Source organism: Stenella coeruleoalba (genome assembly GCF_951394435.1).
Source record: "Stenella coeruleoalba genome assembly, chromosome: 2".
NCBI lineage: Eukaryota > Metazoa > Chordata > Mammalia > Artiodactyla > Delphinidae > Stenella > Stenella coeruleoalba.
Genome location: NC_137147.1, coordinates 65,068,256 through 65,091,584, shown reverse-complemented (window position 1 = coordinate 65,091,584; position 23,329 = coordinate 65,068,256). Strand labels below are relative to the sequence as shown.

Below are 23,329 nucleotides of genomic sequence, written 5' to 3'. Positions count from 1 at the left end.
ATTCAAAAATATTAAAGGCACAGGGTTCTCTCATTACAGAAATAATAGAATTCCAGCTATTACTGAGTTAGGGTTGTTTAAATGGCTATAGCATGTATTATATCAATAAGTGGAACATCTGTATGAGACATCCACCTGCTGGTCTACTACCACTCTGCACATTTCAATGAACTGCACTTAATCATTTTAAGACTTCTTCTAATGAAGACTTATCTAGATTAACATTTTAAGCACAAATACTTTTAGGCATTAAAACTCTAGCACTAAATGAAATTGCATTGTCTTGTGTATCCTTGTTGATTAATAAGCAATCTGTTAACTGTTAGAACAGTCCAATTGTGGCAGTAGAAGGAGATTAGTAATTCAGTGATGTTTGTGGATATAATCATCGTTTCTCCCAAAGGCTTTGAATTAGAGTATCACTTACACACTGTCCGTAGGCAAAGAAGAGATATAATACTTTTAGACATGTGTACCCACTATTTTGCTTGAATCGTTCAGCTTAGGGTCACTGCAGCAATACAAATGCTTCTGGGGGCAAAATCTTACTTTGATGCATGCATATCCTTCTTAAATAGTGTGAATGTCTATTAAAAGAAACACGCAACTAACAAATAATGCATTAATAATCCAGTATCCTAATTTCTGTTTTCAGAACATTATTGCTTTGTTAATCAAGTTTCGGAAGAGAAATGTTGCTTATCATTTTTTTCAAACAATAGCTGTTATATATCAATTTTTTTGCAATCTTATTTAACTTATTTCCAGCCTAGAAAAGTAAACTTTTGGCTCCAAAGAATCTAGGAGTAAATTTGGAAATACTCCATTTCCTTTTGGAGGACTTTTCTGTCTTTTGTGTTTCCTATGACCTTGAATCAAAGCATGTCAACCTGTTTGGCATAAATGCTTTATTTCATTAAGTTAATCACCTAGATATCAAAGTGGGACCCAACATTTTAGATGTAGAAGTCAGTTTAAAAAAAAAAAAAGGGAAGAGGAATGAGATACAGCTAAATTCATTGGCATCAGTTGGGTGTCTGTAGAAGATCTCTAATCCAAAGGCAACTCCAGAATCCTTCTTGTCCTATTGTTCACAGCTGAGCATATCACTACAATTTAAAATTACGGTGGAAGAGGGTGTTTTATGTTTTAGGGAAATCTGCCCTAGAAACACTAATGGATCGGTCCCTCTTTCTGTTGCAGTCCCTCTGTTGTGAAATAAAGCAGCGACGTCGTGGAGTGGCCTCCATCCTGCGATTATGCCAACATCTTCTGGATGACCGGGAGACCTGCAATCTGAACGCGGACCACCAGCCCATGCAGTTAATCATTGTAAATCTTGAAAGAAGGTGGGAAGCCATTGTCATGCAAGCCGTCCAGTGGCAAACACGGCTACAAAAGAAGATGGGAAAGGAACCTGTGAGTGATGATTTCTTTTTTAAAGCATAATGCTCTCTCATTTTTCTTAAAAAAAAAGAAATTCTTTCAGGGCTTGGAAAATGTGTTCATCTTACAAGTGGTTTTGCTAGCTAAATCTCTAACCGCTAAAAGAAACTGCTTTTATCATACAACAGAGATTCATTTGCCTACCGATAAGATGCATTTTAGTCTCATTGTCTTTTAAAAAATTCATATGGAGACTTTGCTTAACCTTACCAAACTAAGGTTTGGTAAACCTCACCAACAATATCATTAATCATACAATACCCCATGAAGATTTTGCTTGGAGGTGGTTTACCACTCTCGGAGCATATGGGGCAATGTGTATGCTTTACAGACAAGGCAACAAAGTATACAGTTTACCTTTTCTTTACATGATATGAATTAACACCATCGACGTGTAAAACAATCTCCATTGCTCCTGCTTAGAGCTCCTTCCAATACAGTTGTGCTGCTGAGAACTAGCAAGTTTCCTCTGAGAGTTTTAATGCAGTGCTCAAGGTAGAGGTCGGGACCCCTTTTAAGAATTTTCCAAATTGACTGTAAATGCAAAAGCTGTTGCTAGATGAAGGAAAGATATATATATAACTAGAGTTGTTTTATTATAATGTAGAATACACACTTGTCCAGAAAACCTTAAGGGAGAGGATTTATTGATAAAAAGATTACATTCCCCAAATGACCTTGAAGTTAGTGTCTGTTAGTTGAAGGCCTAATTCTCATGTTTGACTTACATAAATGAAATACACACACACATACATACATACATACATACATACAATGGAAATTTTTTCTTGTGTATTTATATTATCAGTTCTATGTCTTTGGAAAGTTCAAGATTCAAAGTTGTAAAATCAAGTATAATAATCCTGCCACTGAAAAACAGACTTCTCCTATGAATTCTAATTTTAACAATACCTAAATATTTAGGTTATCTGATGTGTTTGGCATTGGGGACTGGGAACAGAAGGGACAATGAAGCAGTAAGCCTTCTCACTCTTTTTGCATCTGTAGTTATGTTGAGTCTAGGGGGTGATTTTATCCTCAATAGTTCACTTTAATTGTTTTGCACTGAAGTCATTAAATTTCTTAAGACTTCCAAGTTATTACCAGTAATCAGATTCTATATAATTGGATGTCTTTTCTTGAAATGACCTATTTGTTGTGAAGCTATTTAGCTAGAGTATTTTCTTTTCTTTTCTTTCTTTTTCTTTCTTTCTTCCTTTCTTTTTCTTTCTTTTCTTTCTTTCTTTCTTCCTTCCTTCCTTCCTTTCTTTCTTTCTTTCTTTCTTTTTCTCTGAGTGTTTGAAAGCATAGAAGAGGTTATTTTTTATTCTATAGTTTGAAACATCTAAGCATAGTAGTGGTGATAATAAAATTTACCCAAAAACCAACTGCACCTGGAGAAGCTCTTAACATTTTGGAAACATTCAAGCTTTGGAGGAAACAAAACTGGGTTTCTTTGGAGATTTATTTGAAATCATATGATGAGGAATGCAGGACTGGATCTCTGCAGACTAGCTGTAGACATTTTTATCCTACTTCTGTGGTAAAGCGGTAAGCTTTAGCTTTGAAACCCTGGCTGCTTCTTAGAGGCTCAAGCTACTACAGAGAGGTAGATAAAAATTGCAGATGGACAAAACACCCCCTTTTCTTTAGGTTGGCTGCTGAATGTTAGGTTTTCTGGAATGATGAGGTAGCAAATAAGGTCCTCTTTGCTAAATAAGATTGAAAATCACTTGAGAAAGGGATAGAAGAGTATCGAGTGGCACTAATGCCAGCAATACAATGAACACCATGTACCTCATTACATTGGAGATATTTCTTGCTCTGATCTCTGTTGGTTGGGCAAAGAGTCCAAGTTGCTTTGATGGGCAAACAAGTATTTTACCAATGTGGGACACTGCCTTTGTAGAGACTCAGAAGCCTCTAAGTGGTCTGTTTGCTTTTTTATCCTATGTCCCCACCCCCATGCCATCCCCTTCTTGTGTACAGGGACTTTCACTGCTATATTTCCAGGGCCTGGGACATTCCTGCATATAGTAGATGTTTAATAGACATTTGCTAAATGAATGAATACAAGCTTTCAATTGATAAATTTTGTTTCATTCTGGCATTTGGTTTGGAGTTACTATTTCTATATTAATTCTCAATGTTTATATCCTCACAAAATGGCTTTGAGTGTTATGTTCCTATGTGAATATTTCACCTTCGTGAGATCACCAAGGAGATACCTTTTAACCTTTATTCTTGCCTGGTAGGGTCAGTTTTTCCAAGTTTTAAAGTATGATATGAAGTCCCCCAGGGTATACTCTCTTTTCTTCAAATTATATCTGAAGGAAATTCTCTATGAGGTATTGAATAAAGTCATTCTGAAAGTGTGGGCTACGTTCTGGCACTTAGAATTAGAAGCTCTAATTCTATCTCCGTGTTGTAGAATTTCCTTAGTCACTTTGGAAATAGCCTGTATAAGAGATGTCACCTAATCGTCTATCCAGTGCTCTTCATTTTTCATGTTACATCTGTTTGTGTGATGATTTAATTACTGTTGGTCTTCTCCACTAGTCTGAAGAAGGCAGCCGCACGCCAGTTTCTGCTCACCTTTACATTCCTAAAAGCCCTACATAGTATGCAGGACTTAACAGGTACTCCATAGTATTTGTTAAATAAGTGAATTTTCTCTAAGTGATGCTCTATAGTAATCAGTGTTAGAGATTTAAAGGTAAACAAGATATCCTCCTTCTCCTCAAAAAGTATAGTTAATACAAATATGCAAATAACTATGATGCTAGGTCTATTGAGGTAATTATGCGCTTCAAGCTTTACAGTTAGTACTGACAAAAATATGGAAACTCTTTCCATAGTATTCAGGAAAATTCAGATAAATGTACAAATGTCAATTAAGCAAGCTTCTCTATTTCTCCTAACTAGGTAAATAATGAATCTCTCTCTCTCTTTTTTAACTGGAAGAAAGCAAGAGAGCTTATATTAAATTCTGGGAGTTAAAACAGACAAAACCCAAAAGCATCTTTCTCCCTTATCATCAAGATTTGAAATTGCGTAATTATTTGACACTACACCTTGTCCTTTCTACATTCAAGCTCTTTTCCCAGACTTATTTGGTTTATTTCTGTGTTACCTGTAAAAAATGATCTCTGTCTATACTCTTTACTCTTTAATTCTAATTTTCATTTGAATCATATGTTATTATTTCTAGTCTCCTGCCTTCTTTCTATGATTCAGGCTACATTTTGGCTAGCAATACCATGTGCCTGAGTTACCTTAGATCGTCCCACTTGCCAAAATAGTGCTCTGAATTTGTGATGTGTTAGTTATAGAGAATCAGGGTTTTTTCTATTAAAAGTTTGAATCTCATTTCCTACAATAGATGCTAATTAAAATATATGAGACAACCATGGAAACACCAAGAATCCATACCAATAATTTATACATCTACTCATATTAATCATTAGCAAAGAGAAGATAACTTATTGATAAAGGCCATAGGGCTTCTTCCTCTAAAAATGCATGGGCCGACTTCCACTTCCAGCCAGGATTGAGTAAAGGACCAGGACCCTTCTACCTGAAACAATTTAAAAGCTGGGAAAAATCACAATTTTAAGACCTTGGATACCAGGCAATGAAGAGATGTGAAATGATTGAAGTGATACTGTGATTACTCAAATTTCTGCCTAGACAGAGTTTTCAGGTCACGGTGTGCAAAGAGGAAATCCATGCAGAGCCTAGCATTATCCCTGGGTTGAGGGGACAGGTCTGGGAGTCTGAGGAGGACAAGGCAGCTAAAGTTGCTACAAGGCATAGTACCACAGAGGAGAGAGCTGCACAGAGAGATGACTCTAGAGCTATGCAGAGGGATCCTTTTAAATCTTCAGCAGAAGAAACCACCTGAAAAAATTATAGGGAACAATCCTTGGAGCTGACACACAGCTGGGAATAGTTCCTTTTCCCATCAGTCACAGTAGAATCCTTATTATTCACAGGGCATGTGACACAGTATCAAGAACAGTTTTACCTTAGTAATGAGGCAAAATTAGATTAAATGCTACTCTAGTCTTGCCCAAAATGCTTAAAAGGAAAACCTGAAAGGATCAAACTCTTTCAAAGTTATTTAACTATATCCCAGTTACAAAACTCAAGAATGCTTATAAGCATCTAAGTATCCAGCATCCAGCAAGGTAAAATTTATAGTGTCTGGCGTCCAGCCAAAAGCTTCCAGTGTACAAAGAAGAAGTATAATATCTTTGAAAATGAGGAGAAAATTCAATTAATAGAAACAAATCCAGAAATGACATATTATAGATTTAATAGACAAGAACGTTAAAAGTTATTTTTTTTGCATTCCATACATTCAAGAAACTAGAAAATATATTGAGCTTATTTAGTAGAGACATTGAAGATATCTGTCTAAAATCAAACTTCTACAGATGAAAACTATAATAACTGAGATAAAAAATACCCTGGCTGGTATTAACAACCAAGTAGACAGTGTGGAAGCAACAATTCATAAACCTGTAAACATAGCGATAGAAACTGTCAAAAATGAAGCAAAGAGGAAAAAAAAGACAAAAACAAAAGCATAGCATTAGTGAGCTGTGAGATAACTTCAAGCAGCCTAATGTATATGTAATTGGAATCCCTGAAAAAAGGGCAGAGGGAGAAACAATTTTTGAAGAAATAATGGCCCAAATTTTCCAAATTTGATGAAAACTATAAACCCACAGATCCAGAATGTCACCAAACTTAAGCACAAGAAACATGAAAAAAACTACACCAAGGGGTATTCTGTTCAAATTGATTAAAACCAGTGATAAGAGTATCTTCAAAGTATCTAGAGGAAAAAGGTACATTATATACAGAAGAATAAGAAGGAAGAGTTATAGCATACTTTTTTCAGAAATAATACAAGTCAGAAGATAGTGGAACAACATCTTTAAAGTATTGGAAGAAAACAACCCAGAATTCCATACACAGAGAAAATACTATTCAAAAAGGAAAACAAAAATAAATGGTTTTCAGATATCAAAACTTTAAAAAAAATCAGCAGCAGCAGAACTGCAAGAAATGTTAAGGGAAACCCTTACAGGAAAAAAGAAAATAATATTAGTGGAAGCCTGAGTCTGCACAGAGAAATGAAAAGCACTAGAAATACTTACTGTGTGGGTTAATATGAAATGTCTTTTTTCATCTTATTTAAATCTCTTTAAATGATAATAGGTTATTTAAAGCAAGATAATAACAATGTATTATGGGATTTATAACATATGTAGAAGTAGAACATATGACAAAAATATCACAAAGGCCAGGAAATGGAACTATACAATTGTATGGTTCGTATATTAAGTATAGTATCACTTAAAGATATATAGTATCACTTAAAGATGGATAAGTGGTATAGAATGGTATAGAATCACTTAAAGATAAATAAGATAAAATACATACTATGATTCTTTAAAAACACAAGAAGCTATAACAAATAGGCCAACAAAGGAAAGAAAAGGAAATCATTTTAAAATATCACACACAATGCAGAAAAAGAGGAAAAATAAGAATAAAGAACAGATGTAATAGATAGAAAACTGAACCAAATGCATCAATAATTCTGTTAAATATAAATGGACTAAAACCCCCAGTTAAAAGGCAGTAATTAACAGATTGCATTAAAAAAGCAAGACTGAACTATATTTTAATTATAAAGAAAAATTAAGTTAAAAGTAAAAGGATGGAAAAATATATATTAAGCTAATGCAATCAAAAGAGAGTTGGAGTGTCCATATTAATATTAAACAAATTAGAGTTCAGAGCAAAGAATATTACAAGGTATAAAGAAAGATATTTCTTAGTGATAAAGTGCTAATTAATCAAGAGGGCACACCATTACTAAATGTTTGTGCTGTAGTAACAAAACTTACAAATTCATAAATCAAGTACTGATACAATTACAAGAAGATAAGAATATACAATTTGGGGCAGAGATTCCAATACTTTTCTCAATAATCGATAGTACAAGTAGACAGAAAATCAGTAAGGATATAAAAAACTTGAATCACACCATAAATCAACTTGACCTAATTGACATTTAAAACACTCCATCCAACAACAGGAGAATATACATCCTTTTCAAGTGCTGACAGAACATCTACCAAAATTGACTCTCTTCTGAGCCACAGAGCAAGTCTCAAATTTAAAAAACATTCTTATTACACCCTGTTCTCTGACTATGATGGAATTAGTTTAGAAATAAATATTAGAAATATATTGGTAAAGTCCTCAAATATAAGGAAACTAAATAACACACTTATCTACAACTCCTGGGACCAAGAAGAAATGAAAAAGGGAAATTAGAGATTATTTTGAACTGAATAGAAATAGAAAAAATATTAAAATTTGTACCAACGAAAATTTGCCACCAAAATAATAATCTTAGTTTTCACATTTATGCAACTAGAGAAAGACAAATTAATCACAAAGTAAGTAGAAGAAAGTAAATAATAAAGTTTACAGCAGAAGTCATTGAAATTCAAAACAGAAAAAACAATAGAAAAAAGTTAATGAGGAAGAAAGCTGGGTGTTTTTTGTTTTGAGATCAATGAAACTAATAAAGCTCTAGCAAGACGGATCAGGGAAAAAGGAGAAAAGAAACAAATTATCATTATCAGGAATAAGAGATAGACATCACTACAGATTCTACTAATATAAAAGAATATAAAGGAAATATTATGAATAATTTTATGCCATTAAATTCAATTATTTAAATAAAATATACAAATTCCTTAAAAGTTGCAAACAGTAGACATTTACTCAAAAGGAAATACACAACCTGAATAGCTCCATATCTGCTAAATAAATTAAACCATTAGCTTAAAATTTCCCTACAAAGAAAACTCCAGGCCTAGACAGCTTTATGGGTAAAGTCTCCCAAATAGTTAAGGAAGAAATTATACTAATTTTACGCAAAATCTTCCAGAAAATTGAAAAGGAAGAAATACTTCCCAACTCAGCATTACTCAAAGACATTACAAGAAAACTACTGACCAGTATCCCTCATGAATATAGATAAACAGATTCTTAATAAATTTTTATCAAATAATCAATGGTATATAAAATAGATAACACATTATGACCATGTGAGGTCTAGAAATGCAAAATTAGTTTGAAAAAAAATCAGTGTGGTTCACCACAAAGAGAAAGGGAAACTACATTCCAGGGTATGCAGAAAAAGCATTTGCCAAAATCCAACATCCTTCCTGATAAAAGCTACATCAAACTTAGTGATAAAACACTGAACACTTTTCTTCTAACATAAGAGGAACATGGTAAGAAGGATGTCCATTTTCACCATTTCTATTCAGCATTGCACTGGAAGTTTTAGTTAGTGAAATAAAGCAAGAAAAAGGAATTAAAGACATGCTGCTTGGAAATTAAGGAGCACAGTTATCTTACTCATAAACTCTATGGTCATCTATGTAGAAAATGCTATGGAATCTCCAAAAAAGATCCTAGAGCTAATAAAGGATTTAACAAGGCTGTAGGATACAAGATCAATATATAAATATCAGTTGTATTTTTATATACTATCAATTAACAATCAGAAATTGAAATTAAAAACAATATCATTTACAATAGCAGCAAAAATATGAAATGTTTAGGGATATATCTAATAAAAATATGGAAGACCTATATGCTGAAAACAAAATATTGCTACAAAATATTACTGAGAGAAATTATATAAGTGAGTGATGAACACTATACTATACACTATACGCTATACTGTGTTCATGGATCAGAAAGCACAATATTATTATTATTATTTGTTTTAATTTTATTGGAGTATAGTTGATTTACAGTGCTGTGTTAGTTTCAGGTTTACAGCAAAGTGATTCAGTTATACATACACATATATTCATTCTTTTTTAGATTCTTTTCTCATATAGGTTATCACAGAATATTGAGTAGAGTTCCCTGTGCTATACAGTAGGTCCTTTTTGGTTATCTATCTTATATATAGTAGTGTATGTACATTCATCCCAACTCCTGATTTATCCCTCCTCCACCACGTTTCGCCTCTGGTAAGCATAACTTTGTTTTTGATATCTGTAAGTCTGTTTCTGTTTTGTAAATAAGTTCATTTGTATCATTTTTAAAATTAGATTCCACATATGAGTGATATCATATGATATTTATCTTTGTCTGACTTACTTCACTTAGTATGATAATCTCTAGGTCTACCCATTTTGCTGCAAATGACATTATTTCATTCTTTTTTATGGCTAATATTCCACTGTATATATGTACCACATCTTTATCCATTCGGTGGACATTTAGCTTGCTTCCATGTCTTGGCTATTGTAAATAGTGCTACAGTGAACACTGGGGTGCATTATCTTTTTGGATTATGGTTTTCTCCAGATATATGCCCAGGAGTGGGATTGCTGGATCATATGGTAGTTCTATTTTTAGTTTTTTAAGGAACCTCCATACTGTTCTCCATAATGGTTATACCAATTTACATTCACACCAACAGTGTAGGAGGGTTCCCTTTTTTCCACACCCTCTCCAGCATTTATTGTTTGTGGACTTTTTGGTGATGGCCATTCTGACCAGTTTGAGATAATACCTCATTGTAGTTTCGATTGCATATCTCTGATAATTAGTGAGGTTGGACATCTTGTCATGTGCTCTTTGGCCATCGGTATGTCTTCTTTGGAGAAATGTCTATTTAGATCTTCTGCCCATTTTTTGATTGGGTTGGTTTTTTTTTGACGTAGAGCTGCATGAGCTGTTTGTATATTTTGGAGATTAATCCCTTGTCGGTCACTTCATTTGCACTTTCTCCCATTCTGTGGGTTGTCTTTTCATTTTGCTTGTGGTTTCCTTTGCTGTGCAGAAGCTTTTAAGTTTAATTAGGTCCCATTTATTTATTTTTGTTTTTATTTTCATTACTCTAGTAAGTGGATCAAAAAAGATATTGCTGCAATTTATGTCAAAGAATGTCCTGCCTATGTTTTCCTCTAAGAGTTTTATAGTGTCTGGCCTTACATTTAGGTCTTTAATCCATTTTGTATTTATTTTTGTGTATGGTTTTAGAGAATGTTCTAATCTCATTTTTTTACATGTAGCTGTCCCGTTTTCCCAGCACCACTTATTGAAGAGACTGTCTTTTCTCCATTGTATATGCTTGCCTTCTTTGTCACAGATTAATTGACCATAGGTGCATGGGTTTATTTCTGGGCTTTCTATCCTGTTCCATTGATCAGTGTTTCTGTGTTTGTGCCAGTACCATACTGTTTTGATTACTGTAGCTTTGTAGTATAGCCTGAAGTTAGGGACTATGATTCCTCCAGCAACATTTTTCTTTCTCAGAATTGCTTTGGCTATTTAGGGTCTTTTGTATTTACAAATAGATTTATTTATTTATTTATTTTTTTTTTTTTTTTGCTCTAGTTCTGTGAAAAATGCCACTGGTAATTTGCATTGAATCTGTAGATTGCCTTGGGTAGTATAGTCATTTTGACAATATTGAGTCTTCCAATCCACGAACATATTATATCTTTCCATCTGTATGTGTCATCTTCAATTTCTTTCATTAGTGTATAAGAGTATAGGTCTTTTGTCTCCTTAGGTAGGTTTAGTCCTAGGTCTTTTATTCTTTATGATGTGATGGTAAATAGAATTGTTTCCTTAAGCACAATACTATTCAGATATCAATTCTCCCCAGATTTATCTATAAAGTCAACTTAATACAAATGAAAATCCCAGTTATGTTTTTGGTAGAAATTTATAAGCTGATTCTAAAATTCACATGGAAATGCAAAGAAACTGGAATAGCCAAAACAGTTTTATTTTATTTTATTTTATTTAAAATTTTTATTTTATATTGGAGCATAGTTGATTAACAATGTTGTGTTAGTTTCAGGTGTACAGCAAAGTGATTCAGTTATACATATACTTGTATCTATTCTTTTTCAAATTCTTCACCCATTTAGGTTATTACAGAATATTGAGCAGAGTTCCCTGTGCTATACACTTGGTCCTTGTTGGTTATCTATTTTAAATGTAGTAGTCCAAAAAAGTTTTTTAAAAAATGAATAAAGTTGGAGGACTTACAGCTCCTAATTTCAAGACTTATGATAAAGCTATAGTAGTCAAGAGAATATGGCATTAGTGTCAAAGCCAAGAAATAGATCAGGATAGATATTTCAGAACTAGAGCTCCACATAAATGGTTAATTGGTTTTTGACAAAGGTGCAAAGGCAATTCCAAGGATAGTCTTTCAACAAATAATCCTGGACTAACTGAATATCCGTATGCACAAATATGAAATTGAACAATATATTGCACCATATACAAAAATGAGTCAAAATGGATCATAAACCTATATGTAAGATGTAAAAATTTAGAAAAAATATTATAGGGTAAAATCTTTCTGACCACTGGAAGAATCATAAAATGTAAAGAGGAAGCTTTCTGGAGTAATAGATATATCCATGATCTTGATAGTATGATGGTTTTGTGCGTGTATTCATATGTCAAAACATATAAAATTGTACATTGTACGTGTCATGCAGTTTATTTTATGCCACTTATTTCTCAATAAAATGGTTTAAAAAACACATGGGCAGATACAGAATTTTACATGTAATTACAAATGGGTGGATAGATTACCTTGAAGCCCGACAGTGAGAATCCTTGCCTGGGAGTAAGTAAATAAAAATAAGCAATCATTTTCTGAAGAACCAAAATAATAATAATAGTAGTAATTATAATAGCTAACACAGCACTTAATATGTGTCAGGCACTTTTCTAAGTGATTTACATTTTAAGTCATTTAAAAATTTTGATAACCTTATGATATATGTAGTATTATTCTCTTAATTTTACACACTGAGGCAAAGAAGGTTTCAGCAACTTGTCCAAAGTAACCCAGTTAGTTTGTAACTGATCTGGCATTCAAATATAGGCATTTTGGCATTTTCACTCCAGGGTCAGTGTCCTGAATCAACATCCTAAATTGTCTCTCTAAGATGAAGCCTTCTTTAATGATAAGGGTGGTGTGTATGCCACCACTTTTCTTTTCAAATCAAGTATAATAATAGGACTTTCATAAATACAAATTGAGCCTAGTGGATTTTGAAATTAAGTAATCCCATTTTTCCAATACAGTTTAGGAAATCATGGATCAAATTTCTTCATTATCATAGGTGATATCTAAAGAAGTTTTCATTGCCAAAAATCAATCATATCTAACTGGGCTAGGAAAAGCAGTACTTTTTAAAAATAAGAACCTTAAGAAAGCGGAGTAAATAAGCATTTTCCCATTCAAAGTACTAGAAAAACTAGAAAAGAATTTGGGCTGCCATGTGTGTTGGTTGACCACTGATAGCTCATTAACACTTATTTAAGCATTTCCTCTAGGTATTTGAGCTTCTTATTAAATTTACACATTCTTCACAGAAACTCCTGACATTCATGGAATTTGTCTCAAGAAAGCCAGTTTTCCAGAAATGATTTGTATGTATCACAAATCAAATTTCTTTATTCAAGTGCTGTCTCAATAAAACTTCTGTCTACCAGACAGGTTCAGTCTAATATAGATCCGTTCCCTCAGGGGAATTCACAAAGTTGCTAACATAAGAAAGTTTTATATATCTTAAGGAAATGTATTTCTCAGTTTATTTTATTTTCTCTTGTTAATTTTGTTTGTTTGATTGTCTGGCAAAGATCCCTCTAAAAAACTAAGTAGTATAAGGATTACTCACTATGAGGACAGGACTGTTTGTTATTTGCTAGCAGTATTGAACGTGTACCATGTCCTGGTCACTGGGTTACCATTTTTCATACATTATCTCATTTAATATTCATAACAACTTGAAGAAACTAAATTTTTGAAAGATTAAGTAAATTGTGCAAGGTCATAGAGCTAGTAAGTGGAGGAAGAAGATCTGGATCCATGCATACCTGATTCTAGGCCTTTCAGCTCTTTCAGCTCTTAAAGGGTCTATCGATATAATTCTTTATTGAAGTATAGTTCATTTACAATATTGTGTTAGTTCCAGGTGTACATCAAAGTGATTCAGGTATCCACCTGTACATCAGGTGATTCAGGTAGATTCTTTTTCAGATTCTTTTCCCTGTTAGGTTATTACAAAATGTTGAGTACAGTTCCCTGAGTTCCCTGTGCTATACAGTAGGTGCTCGTTGGTTATCTGTTTTATATATAGTAGTATGTACATGTTAATCCCAACTTCCTAATTTATCCCCCCCCCAACCTTTCCCTTTGGTAACCATAAATTTGTTATGGTCAATCGTTTTTACTCCAAAAATACTTCTAAAAGTAATAGAATGATTTTATGTAAAATTCTTTTGAGTTTGCTGTTGAATCCAAAGATAAAAATGAAGGGAAAAATGACCTGACATTAATACATGTATGAGGCTTAGATGGTAAAGTATTTTCAAAGTGTTGCAAATATAAGACTCTTTGGGTGTTGATTTGGCAGTGAAGTTTGGGATTCTGTCATAAATATACCTGTCCTGCCAGTCTTTAAAAGATCTTTGTACAGTACAACTCCTCCTTTTACCAACTCAGTTTCTTCTATCATCTGCAGCATATGGATGGATGCTGTACCTATTTGAAAATACTCAAAATAAATCAAGACATAAATTAATAAGTGAAAGGACAGAAGATGTTCTTTGTTCTGAGAGTGTGATTATTTTTTTAAAAACGAAAACCTGGTGAAGATACAGGGATCATTCTCAGCAAATGAAACTCGTTTGACAAAGTGTCAACGTGTATTTATTGATGATGTCCCCAAATAATGTCCTAATTCACTCCTGGATTTATTGTGGAGAAATGTCCAGGAGTCATTCATAATACCTGAGGACACCACTAGCATTAAATGGCTAGATGTTGGATGACAACAGCTAGGCATAGAGCAATCTATGGCTTGTCTCCCACAAACACCAGTAGTGTCCCATTAGGAAACATTATATGCTGTAACCATTTCAGGGTGCTCTTACCATCACCTTCATGCTGGGGACAGATCTCTGTAAAATACTATTGTGCTTATCTTGTATCTCTGTAAAGTACACAGTATAGCTCTGCTTAGCTCTTTTCAAAACCCAAACCTTTATCTAAAGAGGAAGAAAACTTTTGTCTTTTCTATCTCAGTTTCCTCTCCTGTCTAACTCATCATATAAGGCCTCTGAATGGTCCCATCAGTATTTTCTTACCTAGGAGAAGTAGTTATCAATAGCAAATAAATCATTCTTGCTTTCCATACAAGTGTTTTAAAAAGAAGTAACCTGGATTCCTTTGAAATACCTTTATTTCAGCAAGGGTGCCTTTGAATCCTTAGTGTATTTAGGGTTTTAAGTTTTTATTCTTCACAAAAATATTTTTTTCTTTTTCCCCTGTCACTCCAGAGCTCTAGCATTGAAAACACAACCTTGTGTTCAGAAAACCCCTGCATATTTATTGGCCTTGAAAGTATGCAACACATCTAGCCACATAATTGAAAATAATAAGGCCACGATAAATGGGATGGCCCCAGGGTAAAACACCCAAGGGATTCAATTGGTGTCGCTTTGCATCAATGTCCATGCATCATGGTAATTGAGGTAACATAACCAATTACCACATTTTAATTAGAGTTCTAAGAACTTGAGAAAATTTGCAATGAGACAGCTCACTTTAAAAAGAAAAAAAGCAAAGAAAGAAAGAATGAAAGAAAATTGGGGGGGGGGAATCCCACATATTTTGTTACCCAAGCTTGTTTCTTGCAAGAAGAGGTTACATAACATGATGTTTTGTGAGTCTTCTTTATTTCTAAAGCTTTTTCTATCTCTCAATCTTATTATTTGGTGATGCATTTTGAGATACCAAGTATTTTAAAATGCCATTTTGTGACTAAAGCAATAGCATTCTCACCCTATTATGACTGATGATTTTAGAAACTTATGACCAAAGAAATTCCCTAGAATATGCCTTGGCTTATAATTTCATTTCCCATCTAAGTGTTTCTCACCATCATAATTTAGGGATTTATTCTAAGTTTTAAGTCAGTGTCTGAACACAGTGACACATTATTAAATTACATATTTCTCTGGCTCTGGTTGCTAAACAAAAATAGACCTAGATTCCACCCCCCTCAAAATTAAAAGCAGAAAGAATTACAGCATTTAGAAAATAATTTTGACTTGTGGCAATTATTTTTATAACGGTAGAGTTTAAGTGAAAAACCTCCTGTAAAATTTTAGTGCTGCTACATAATCAAGTAATTATGTAATTACTTATACTTAATTACTTACAAGAGAGATGGTTGTTAAAAAATCTTTATACATGTCAAAAACAACTTTCTTCCTTTAGAGTATTTCTAGCCAAGCTTCAAATACCAAATCTCTTTTAAAAGTAGTTTCCAATTGATTTATTTTTCTTTCATATATCCCTTACCATTTTTCTTCAGTGTATGAAAGTGCATTATATACAGCTCTACATGTCCTCTCTCCTGTTTCCACTCATAATAGCCAAAAAAAAAAGAAGGAAGGCAGGGAAAGAGGGGCAGAGGGAGGGTGGAAAGGGAAAGGGGGAAAGGAAGAAAGAAGGAAAGAAACAATTTTAAATTACAGTTGAAGATCTTGAGGTTAAATATAAGAAACGTGTCCTTAATGTGAGCATTTCCAGTAGACAGAGTAAATTTTCAAGAGAAGCTGAGGAATTTTCTTTCCTTGAGTATTACAATAGAATGTGATGACTAAGAGCTTGGGCCAGACTTTGCCACTTAGTTTCTATGTGATTGTGGCAAATTATTTAACTTTTCTATGCCTCAGCTTCTTCATATGTGAGCTGGAGATAACAGTAATACCTACCTTGGGTTTGATAAGGTTTAAATGAATTAATAGGTGAAAAGTTCTTTGAACAACTGCTGCCACAGGGTCAATAAATGTTAGCTGCTATTATTGTTTATGTTATTGTAGGAACCAAGTCTTATTTATCTTTTAGTTATCTAGAAATTAATACATTGTGTGGCATACTAGGCAATTAATATATTTTTGCTTAATAAACACATGAACAAATGACAGAGAAGTGAGTAGTTGAGGAAATCCTGAATTAAGTGATAGATTCCATGGTTGACATAACCACTCATGCTTATCTTCCTCCTTTTCATTCAGAATTGGCCAAAGCATTATTTTGTTCTTTTTTAATGGCTGAGTAATATTCCATTGTGTATATATACCACATCCTCTTTATCCATTCCTCCCTCAATGGACATTTAGGTTGCTCCCATGTCTGGCTACTGTAAATAATGCTGCCATTTGCAGCAACATGGATGGGCCTAGAGACTGTCATACTGAGTGAAGTAAGTCAGAAAGACAGATATCATATGATATCACTTATCTGTGGAATCTAAAAAAATGGTACAGATGAACCTATTTACAAAACAGAAATAGAGTCACAGATGTAGAAAACAAACTATGGTTACCAAGAGGAAAAGTGGTGGGAGGGATAAATTGGGAGATTGGGATTGACATGTCCACACTACTATACATAAAATAGGTAACTAATACGAACCTACTGTATAGCACAGGGAACTCTACTCAATATTCTGTAATGACCTATATGGAAAAAGAATCTAAAAAAGAGTGGGTATATGTATATGTATAACTGATTCACTTTGCTCTACAGCAGAAACTAACACAACATGTAAATCAGCTGTACTCCAATAAAAATTAATTAAAAGAAAAAGAATTGGCCAAAGCTAAACCAGTTGAATTAATTAGCCACACTCCTCTCAGCACTGGTTGATTTAGTTGATTTTCTCTATTATTCTGTTTTCAATTTCATTGATTTTTGTTCTAATTTTTACTATTTCTTTTTTCCTGCTTGTTTTGGAGTTAAATTGCTCTTTTTTTCTAAGTTTCCTAAAGTAGGAGCTTAGGTTACTGATTTTTATATCTTTCTTCTTTTCTAATATAGGCATTTAATGCTATAAATTTCCCTCTAAGCACTACTTTTGCTGCATCTCAGAAATCTTGATAAATTACATTTTCATTTTTATTTAGTTTAAAATATTTTAAGGGACTTCCCTGGTGGTGCAGTGGTTAAGACTTCACCTTCCAATGCAGGGGTGTGGGTTCAACCCCTGGTCGTGGAGCTAAGATCCCACATGACTTATGGCCAAAAAACCAAAACATAAAACAGAAGCAATATTGTAACAAATTCAATAAAGACTTTAAAAAATGGTCCACATCAAAAATAAAATCTTTAAAAAAATAAATTAAAAAATATTTTAAACTTTCTCTTGATATTTCTTTAACTGTGTTATTTAGAAGTTTGTTGTTTAATCTCCAAATATTTGGGAATTTTTCAGCTTTCTGTTATTGATTTCTGGTTTAATTCCGTTGTGGTCTGAGAACACTACATTGCATGATTTCTATTCTTTTAAATTTGTTAAGGTGTGTTTTGTGGCTCAGAATGTGGTCTGTCTTGGTAAATGTTCCATGTGAGTTTGAGAAGAATATGTATTCTGCTGCTAAAATATTCTACAAATGTCAATTAAGATCAAGTTGATTAAAGTGAGAGAGTGAAATGGACATATATACACTAACAAATGTAAAATTGTTAGTTAGTGGGAAGTAGCCACATAGCACAGGGAGATCATCTCGGTGCTTTGTGACCACCTAGAGGGGTGGGATAGGGAGGGTGGGAGGGAGGGAGACACAAGAGAGAAGAGATATGGGGATATAAGTATATGTATAGCTGATTCACTTTGTTATAAAGCAGAAACTAACACACCATTGTAAAGCAATTATACTCCAGTAAAGATGTTAAAAAAAAAAAAGATCAAGTTGATTGATAGTGTTATTCAAGTCAACTATTTCCTTACTAGTTTTCTGCCTGATTGATATATCACTTACTGAAAGAATGTTGATTAATCAATCAGTTACCGAAAGAGCTAAGATCAGAAGTCCTCAGCACTAGTTGAAATCCAGCCATAATAGTGGATTTTCTGTTTCTCCTTGCAGTTCTGTCCGTTTTTGTCTCATGTATTTTGATATCCTCTTGTTGGATACATACATGTTTAGGATTATTGTCTTCTTGAAGAATTGATCCCTTTATTATTATACTGCCCCTTTTTATCCCTGATAATTTTCCTTTTTTTTGAGTCTGCTTTGTCTAAATATATATAGCTACTCCAGCTTTCTTTTTTGTTGTTGTTGTTGTTGTTGTGTTGGAAGTCATTTCAATTTTTTTAAATTTTATTTTAAAAATTTTATTTCAGCTTTCTTTTGATTAATGTTAGTATGGTATATCTTTATCCATTCTTTTAACCGTTCTGAGTCTTTGCATTTAAAGTGAGGTTCTATAGACAACATATAGTTGGATCTTATTCTTTTATCTATGCTGAAAATCTCTAGCTTTTAATTGCATTATTTAGATCATCCACATTTAAAGTGATTATTAATATAGTTGGATTAATATCTATCATGTTTGTTTTTTTCCCTTTGTATTCCTAGAAATGCCTGAATTCTATAATTGAAATTGTTATTGGTATTGATTTCATTGTATATATAATTACATGTTATATACATATTATATACTATAATGTTATATATGTTATAGTGTATATAACGAATATATGTTATATTATTTTGCTGTAATTAGTGATAATATTCAACAAGTATTTAAAATTTGAATTTCCAACAAATATTTACAAGATAGCCATAAGCTAACTTTTGTTAAAAATCTCCTTCCAAGTCTGTAAGGCTGTCTTTTCTTCTGCTCTCTTAAATACTACAGGTAATGACTGGTTGAGGACAGCATAAATTTATATCATTTCTTTTAAGGAATAGTAAATTATCCAAAAATGGGAATGAAATAATGCTTACAAATTATTTGTATCCCATATATAAAGATAGAACACAATATAGAACACAAAATCAAAATGTATAGCATGATAAACATAAAGATTCTAAAAGATTTTGTTGAAGTATAGAAGTAATTCATTTGTTAACAGAAGTCATAATTTTTTTTTATTCAAACAGAAAGTCACAAAAATTATATTCATCCTCATCAGTTCACTCAGTCCCATGTAATTAATATTTTTTTCATCTTGATCTTTTGTTAGCACTTTTATGAATTCATCAGTTTTCCATTAGAGTTCTGAAAATGCTTATTCATTCAATTCTACTGTATAGTCAGTTACCAGAAACCTGTGCTTGTCAGAGTCTTTTCCATGAATTCCTTGAAGATCAAACCCTTTTATAAGAACATTTTTGCAAAAGCATCAAAGTACACCCAGAACTGTCTGTAAATGACAAAAGACTTAAAAATGACCACGGTTAAAGATTTGATGACAGTTCATAATAAGGCAATTGACAAGGAAATTTAGTTATTTCTGAGATGAACATTTTAAAATAACAACTAGGATTATGACTTATAACATTATACCAGAACATATAATATTTTTAGGAATTTCATGTAATGTCTGAAACATTTATATTAACATATTTCCATACAAATAACCCACAGAAAGTTTAGTATTAGTTGTTTTTTTTAATTTAATTTTATTTATTTTTTTATACAGCAGGTTCTTATTAGTCATCAGTTTTATACACATCAGTGTATACATGTCAATCCCAATCATCCAAGTCATCACACCACCATTGCCACCCCCCCACAGCTTTCTCCCCTTGGTGTCCATATGTTCTCTACATCTGTGTCTCAACTTCTGCCCTGCAAACCGGTTCATCTGTACCATTTTTCCACGTTCCACATACATGGGTTAATATACGATATTTGTTTTTCTCTTGCTGACTTACCTCGCTCCGTATGACAGTCTCTAGATCGATCCACATCTCTACAAATGACCCAATTTCATTCCTTTTTATGGTTGAGTAACATTCCATTGTATATATGTACCTCAACTTCTTTATCCATTCGTCTGTCTATGGGTATTTAGGTTGCTTCCATGACCTGACTATTGTAAATAGTGCTGCAATGAACATTGGGGTGCATGCATCTTTTTGAAGTATGGTTTTCTCAGGGTATATGCTCAGTAGTGGGATTGCTGGATCATATGGTAATTCTATTTTTAGTTTTTAAAGGAATTTCCATACTGTTCTCAATAGTGGCTGTATCAATTTACATTCCCTCCAACAGTGCAAGAGGGTTCCCTTTTCTCCACACCCTCTCCAGCATTTGTTGTTTGTACAGTTTCTGATGATGCCCATTCTAATTGGTGTGAGGTGATACCTCATTGTAGTTTTGTTTTGCATTTCTCTAATAATTAGTGATGTTGAGCAGCTTTTCACGTGCTTCTTGGCCATCTGTATGTCTTCTTTGGAGAAATGTCTATTTAGGTCTTCTGCCCATTTCTGGATTGGGTTGTTTGTTTCTGTAATATTGAGTTGCATGAGCTGTTTATATATTTTGGAGATTAATCCTTTGTCCACTGATTCGTTTGCAAATATTTTCTCCAATTCTGAGCATTGTCTTTTTGTCTTGTTTATGGTTTCCTTTGCTGTGGAAAAGCTTTGAAGTTTCATTAGGTCCCATTTGTTTATTTTTGTTTTTATTTCCATTACTCTAGGAGGTGGATCAAAAAAGATATTGCTGTGATTTATGTCAAAGAGTGTTCTTCCTATGTTTTCCTCTAAGAGTTTTATACTGTCCGGTCTTACATTTAGGTCTCGAATCCATTTTGAGTTTATTTTTGTGTATGGTGTTACGGAGTGTTCTAATTTCATTCTTTTACATGTAGCTGTCCAGTTTTGCCAGCACCACTTATTGAAGAGATTGTCTTTTCTCCATTGTATATCCTTGCCTCCTTTGTCATAGATTAGTTGACCATAGGTGCGTAGGTTTATCTCTGGGCTTTCTATCTTGTTCCATTGATCTGTGATTCTGTTTTTGTACCAGTACCATATTATCTTGATTACTCTAGCTTTGTAGTATAGTCTGAAGTCAGGGAGTCTGATTCCCCCTGCTCGATTTTTTTCCCTCAAGACTGCTTTGGCTATTTGAGGTCTTTTGTGTCTCCATACAAATTTTAAGATTTTTTGTTCTAGTTCCGAAAAAATGCCATTGGTAATTTGATAGTGATTGCATTGAATCTGTAGATTGCTTTGGGTAGTATAGTCATTTTCACAATATTGATTGTTCCAATCCAAGAACATGGTATATTTCTCCATCTCTTGGTATCATCTTTAATTTCTTTCATCAGTGTCTTATACTTTTCTGCATGCAGGTCTTTTGTTTCCCTAGGTAGGTTTATTCCTAGGTATTTTATTCTTTCTGTTGCAGTGGTAAATGGGAGTGTTTTCTTAATTTCACTTTCAGATTTTTCATCATTAGTGTATAGGAATGCAAGAGCTTTCTGTGCATAAATTTTGTACCCTGCAACTTTACCTAATTCATTGATTAGCTCTAGTAGTTTTCTGATGGCATTTTTAGGATTCTCTATAGTATCATGTCATTTGCAAACAGTGACAGTTTTACTTCCTCTTTCCAATTTGTATTCCTTTTGTTTCTTTTTCTTCTCTGATTGCCGTGGCTAAGAATTCCAAAACTATGTTGAATAATCATGGCGAGAGTGTATACCCTTGTCTTTTTCCTGATCTTAGAGGAAATGCTTTCAGGTTGTCACCATTGAGAATGATATTTGCTGTGGGATTGTTGTATATGGCCTCTATTGTGTTGAGGTAGGTTCCCTCTATGCCCACTTTCTGGAGAGTTTTTATCATAAATGGGTGTTGAATTTTGTCAAAAGCTTTTTCTGCATCTATTGAGATGATCATATGGTTTTTCTTCTTCAATTTGTTAATATGGTGTATCACACTGATTGATTTGCATATATTGAAGAATCCTTTCATCCCTGGGGTAAATCCCACTTGATCATGGCATATGATTCTTTTAATGTGTTGTTGGATTCTGTTTGCTAGTATTTTGTTGAGGATTTTTGTATCTATATTCATCATTGATATTGGTCTGTAATTTTCTTTTTTTGTAGTATCTTTGTCTGGTTTTTGTATCAGGGTGATGGTAGCCTCGTAGAATGAGTTTGGGAGTATTCCTCCCTCTGAAATTTTTTGGAAGAGTTTGAGAAGGATGGGTGTTAGCTCTTCTCTAAATATTTGATAGAATTCACCTGTGAAACCATCTGGTCCTGGACTTTTGTTTGTTGGAACATTTTAAATCACAGTTTCCATTTCATTACTTGTGGTTGGTCTGTTCATATTTTCTGTTTCTTCCTGGTTCAGCCTTCAAAGGTTATACCTTTCTAAGAATTTGTCCATTTCTTCCAGGTCGTCCATTTTATTGGCATAGAGTTGCTTGTAGTATTCTCTTAGGATGCTTTGTATTTCTGTGGTGTCTGTTGTAACTTCTCCTTTTTCATTTCTAATTTTATTGATTTGAGTCCTCTCCCTCTTTTTCTTGATGACTCTGGCTAATGGTTTATCAATTTTGTTTATCTTTTGAAAGAATCAGCTTTTAGTTTTATTGATCTTTGCTATTGTTTTGTTTCTATTTCATTTATTTCTGCTCTGATCTTTATGATTTATTTCCTTCTGCTAACTTTGGGTTTTGTTTGTTCTTCTTTCTCTAGTTCCTTTAGGTGTAAGGTTAGATTGTTTATTTGAGATTTTTCTTGTTTCCTGAAGTAGGCTTGTATAGCTATAAACTTCCCTCTTAGAACTGCTTTTGCTGCATCCTGTAGGTTTTGGATCGTCGTGTTTTCATTGTCATTTTTCTCTAGGTATTTTTTGATTTCCTCTTTGATTTCTTCAGGGATCTCTTGGTTATTTAGTAACGTATTGTTTAGCCTCCATGTGTTTGGGTTTTTTACATGTTTTTCCCTGTAATTCATTTCTA

At 33.3% G+C, this 23,329-nt stretch overlaps 1 protein-coding gene across 7 annotated transcripts in view; it reads left to right on the top strand.

Moving 5' to 3' along the window:
- The window catches only part of AKAP6 (A-kinase anchoring protein 6), a 598,487-nt gene that overhangs the window by 536,444 nt on the left and 38,714 nt on the right, over positions 1-23,329 (top strand). For all 7 annotated transcript variants that reach the window (XR_013827168.1, XM_079913691.1, XM_079913693.1 and 4 more), the window contains one exon: positions 1,204-1,419. Coding sequence is in view for 6 of the 7 variants with exons in the window: in XM_079913691.1 (XP_079769817.1) it covers positions 1,204-1,419 (216 nt within the window). In the remaining variant the exon portion in view is untranslated. The remainder of the gene's footprint in view (positions 1-1,203; positions 1,420-23,329) is intronic.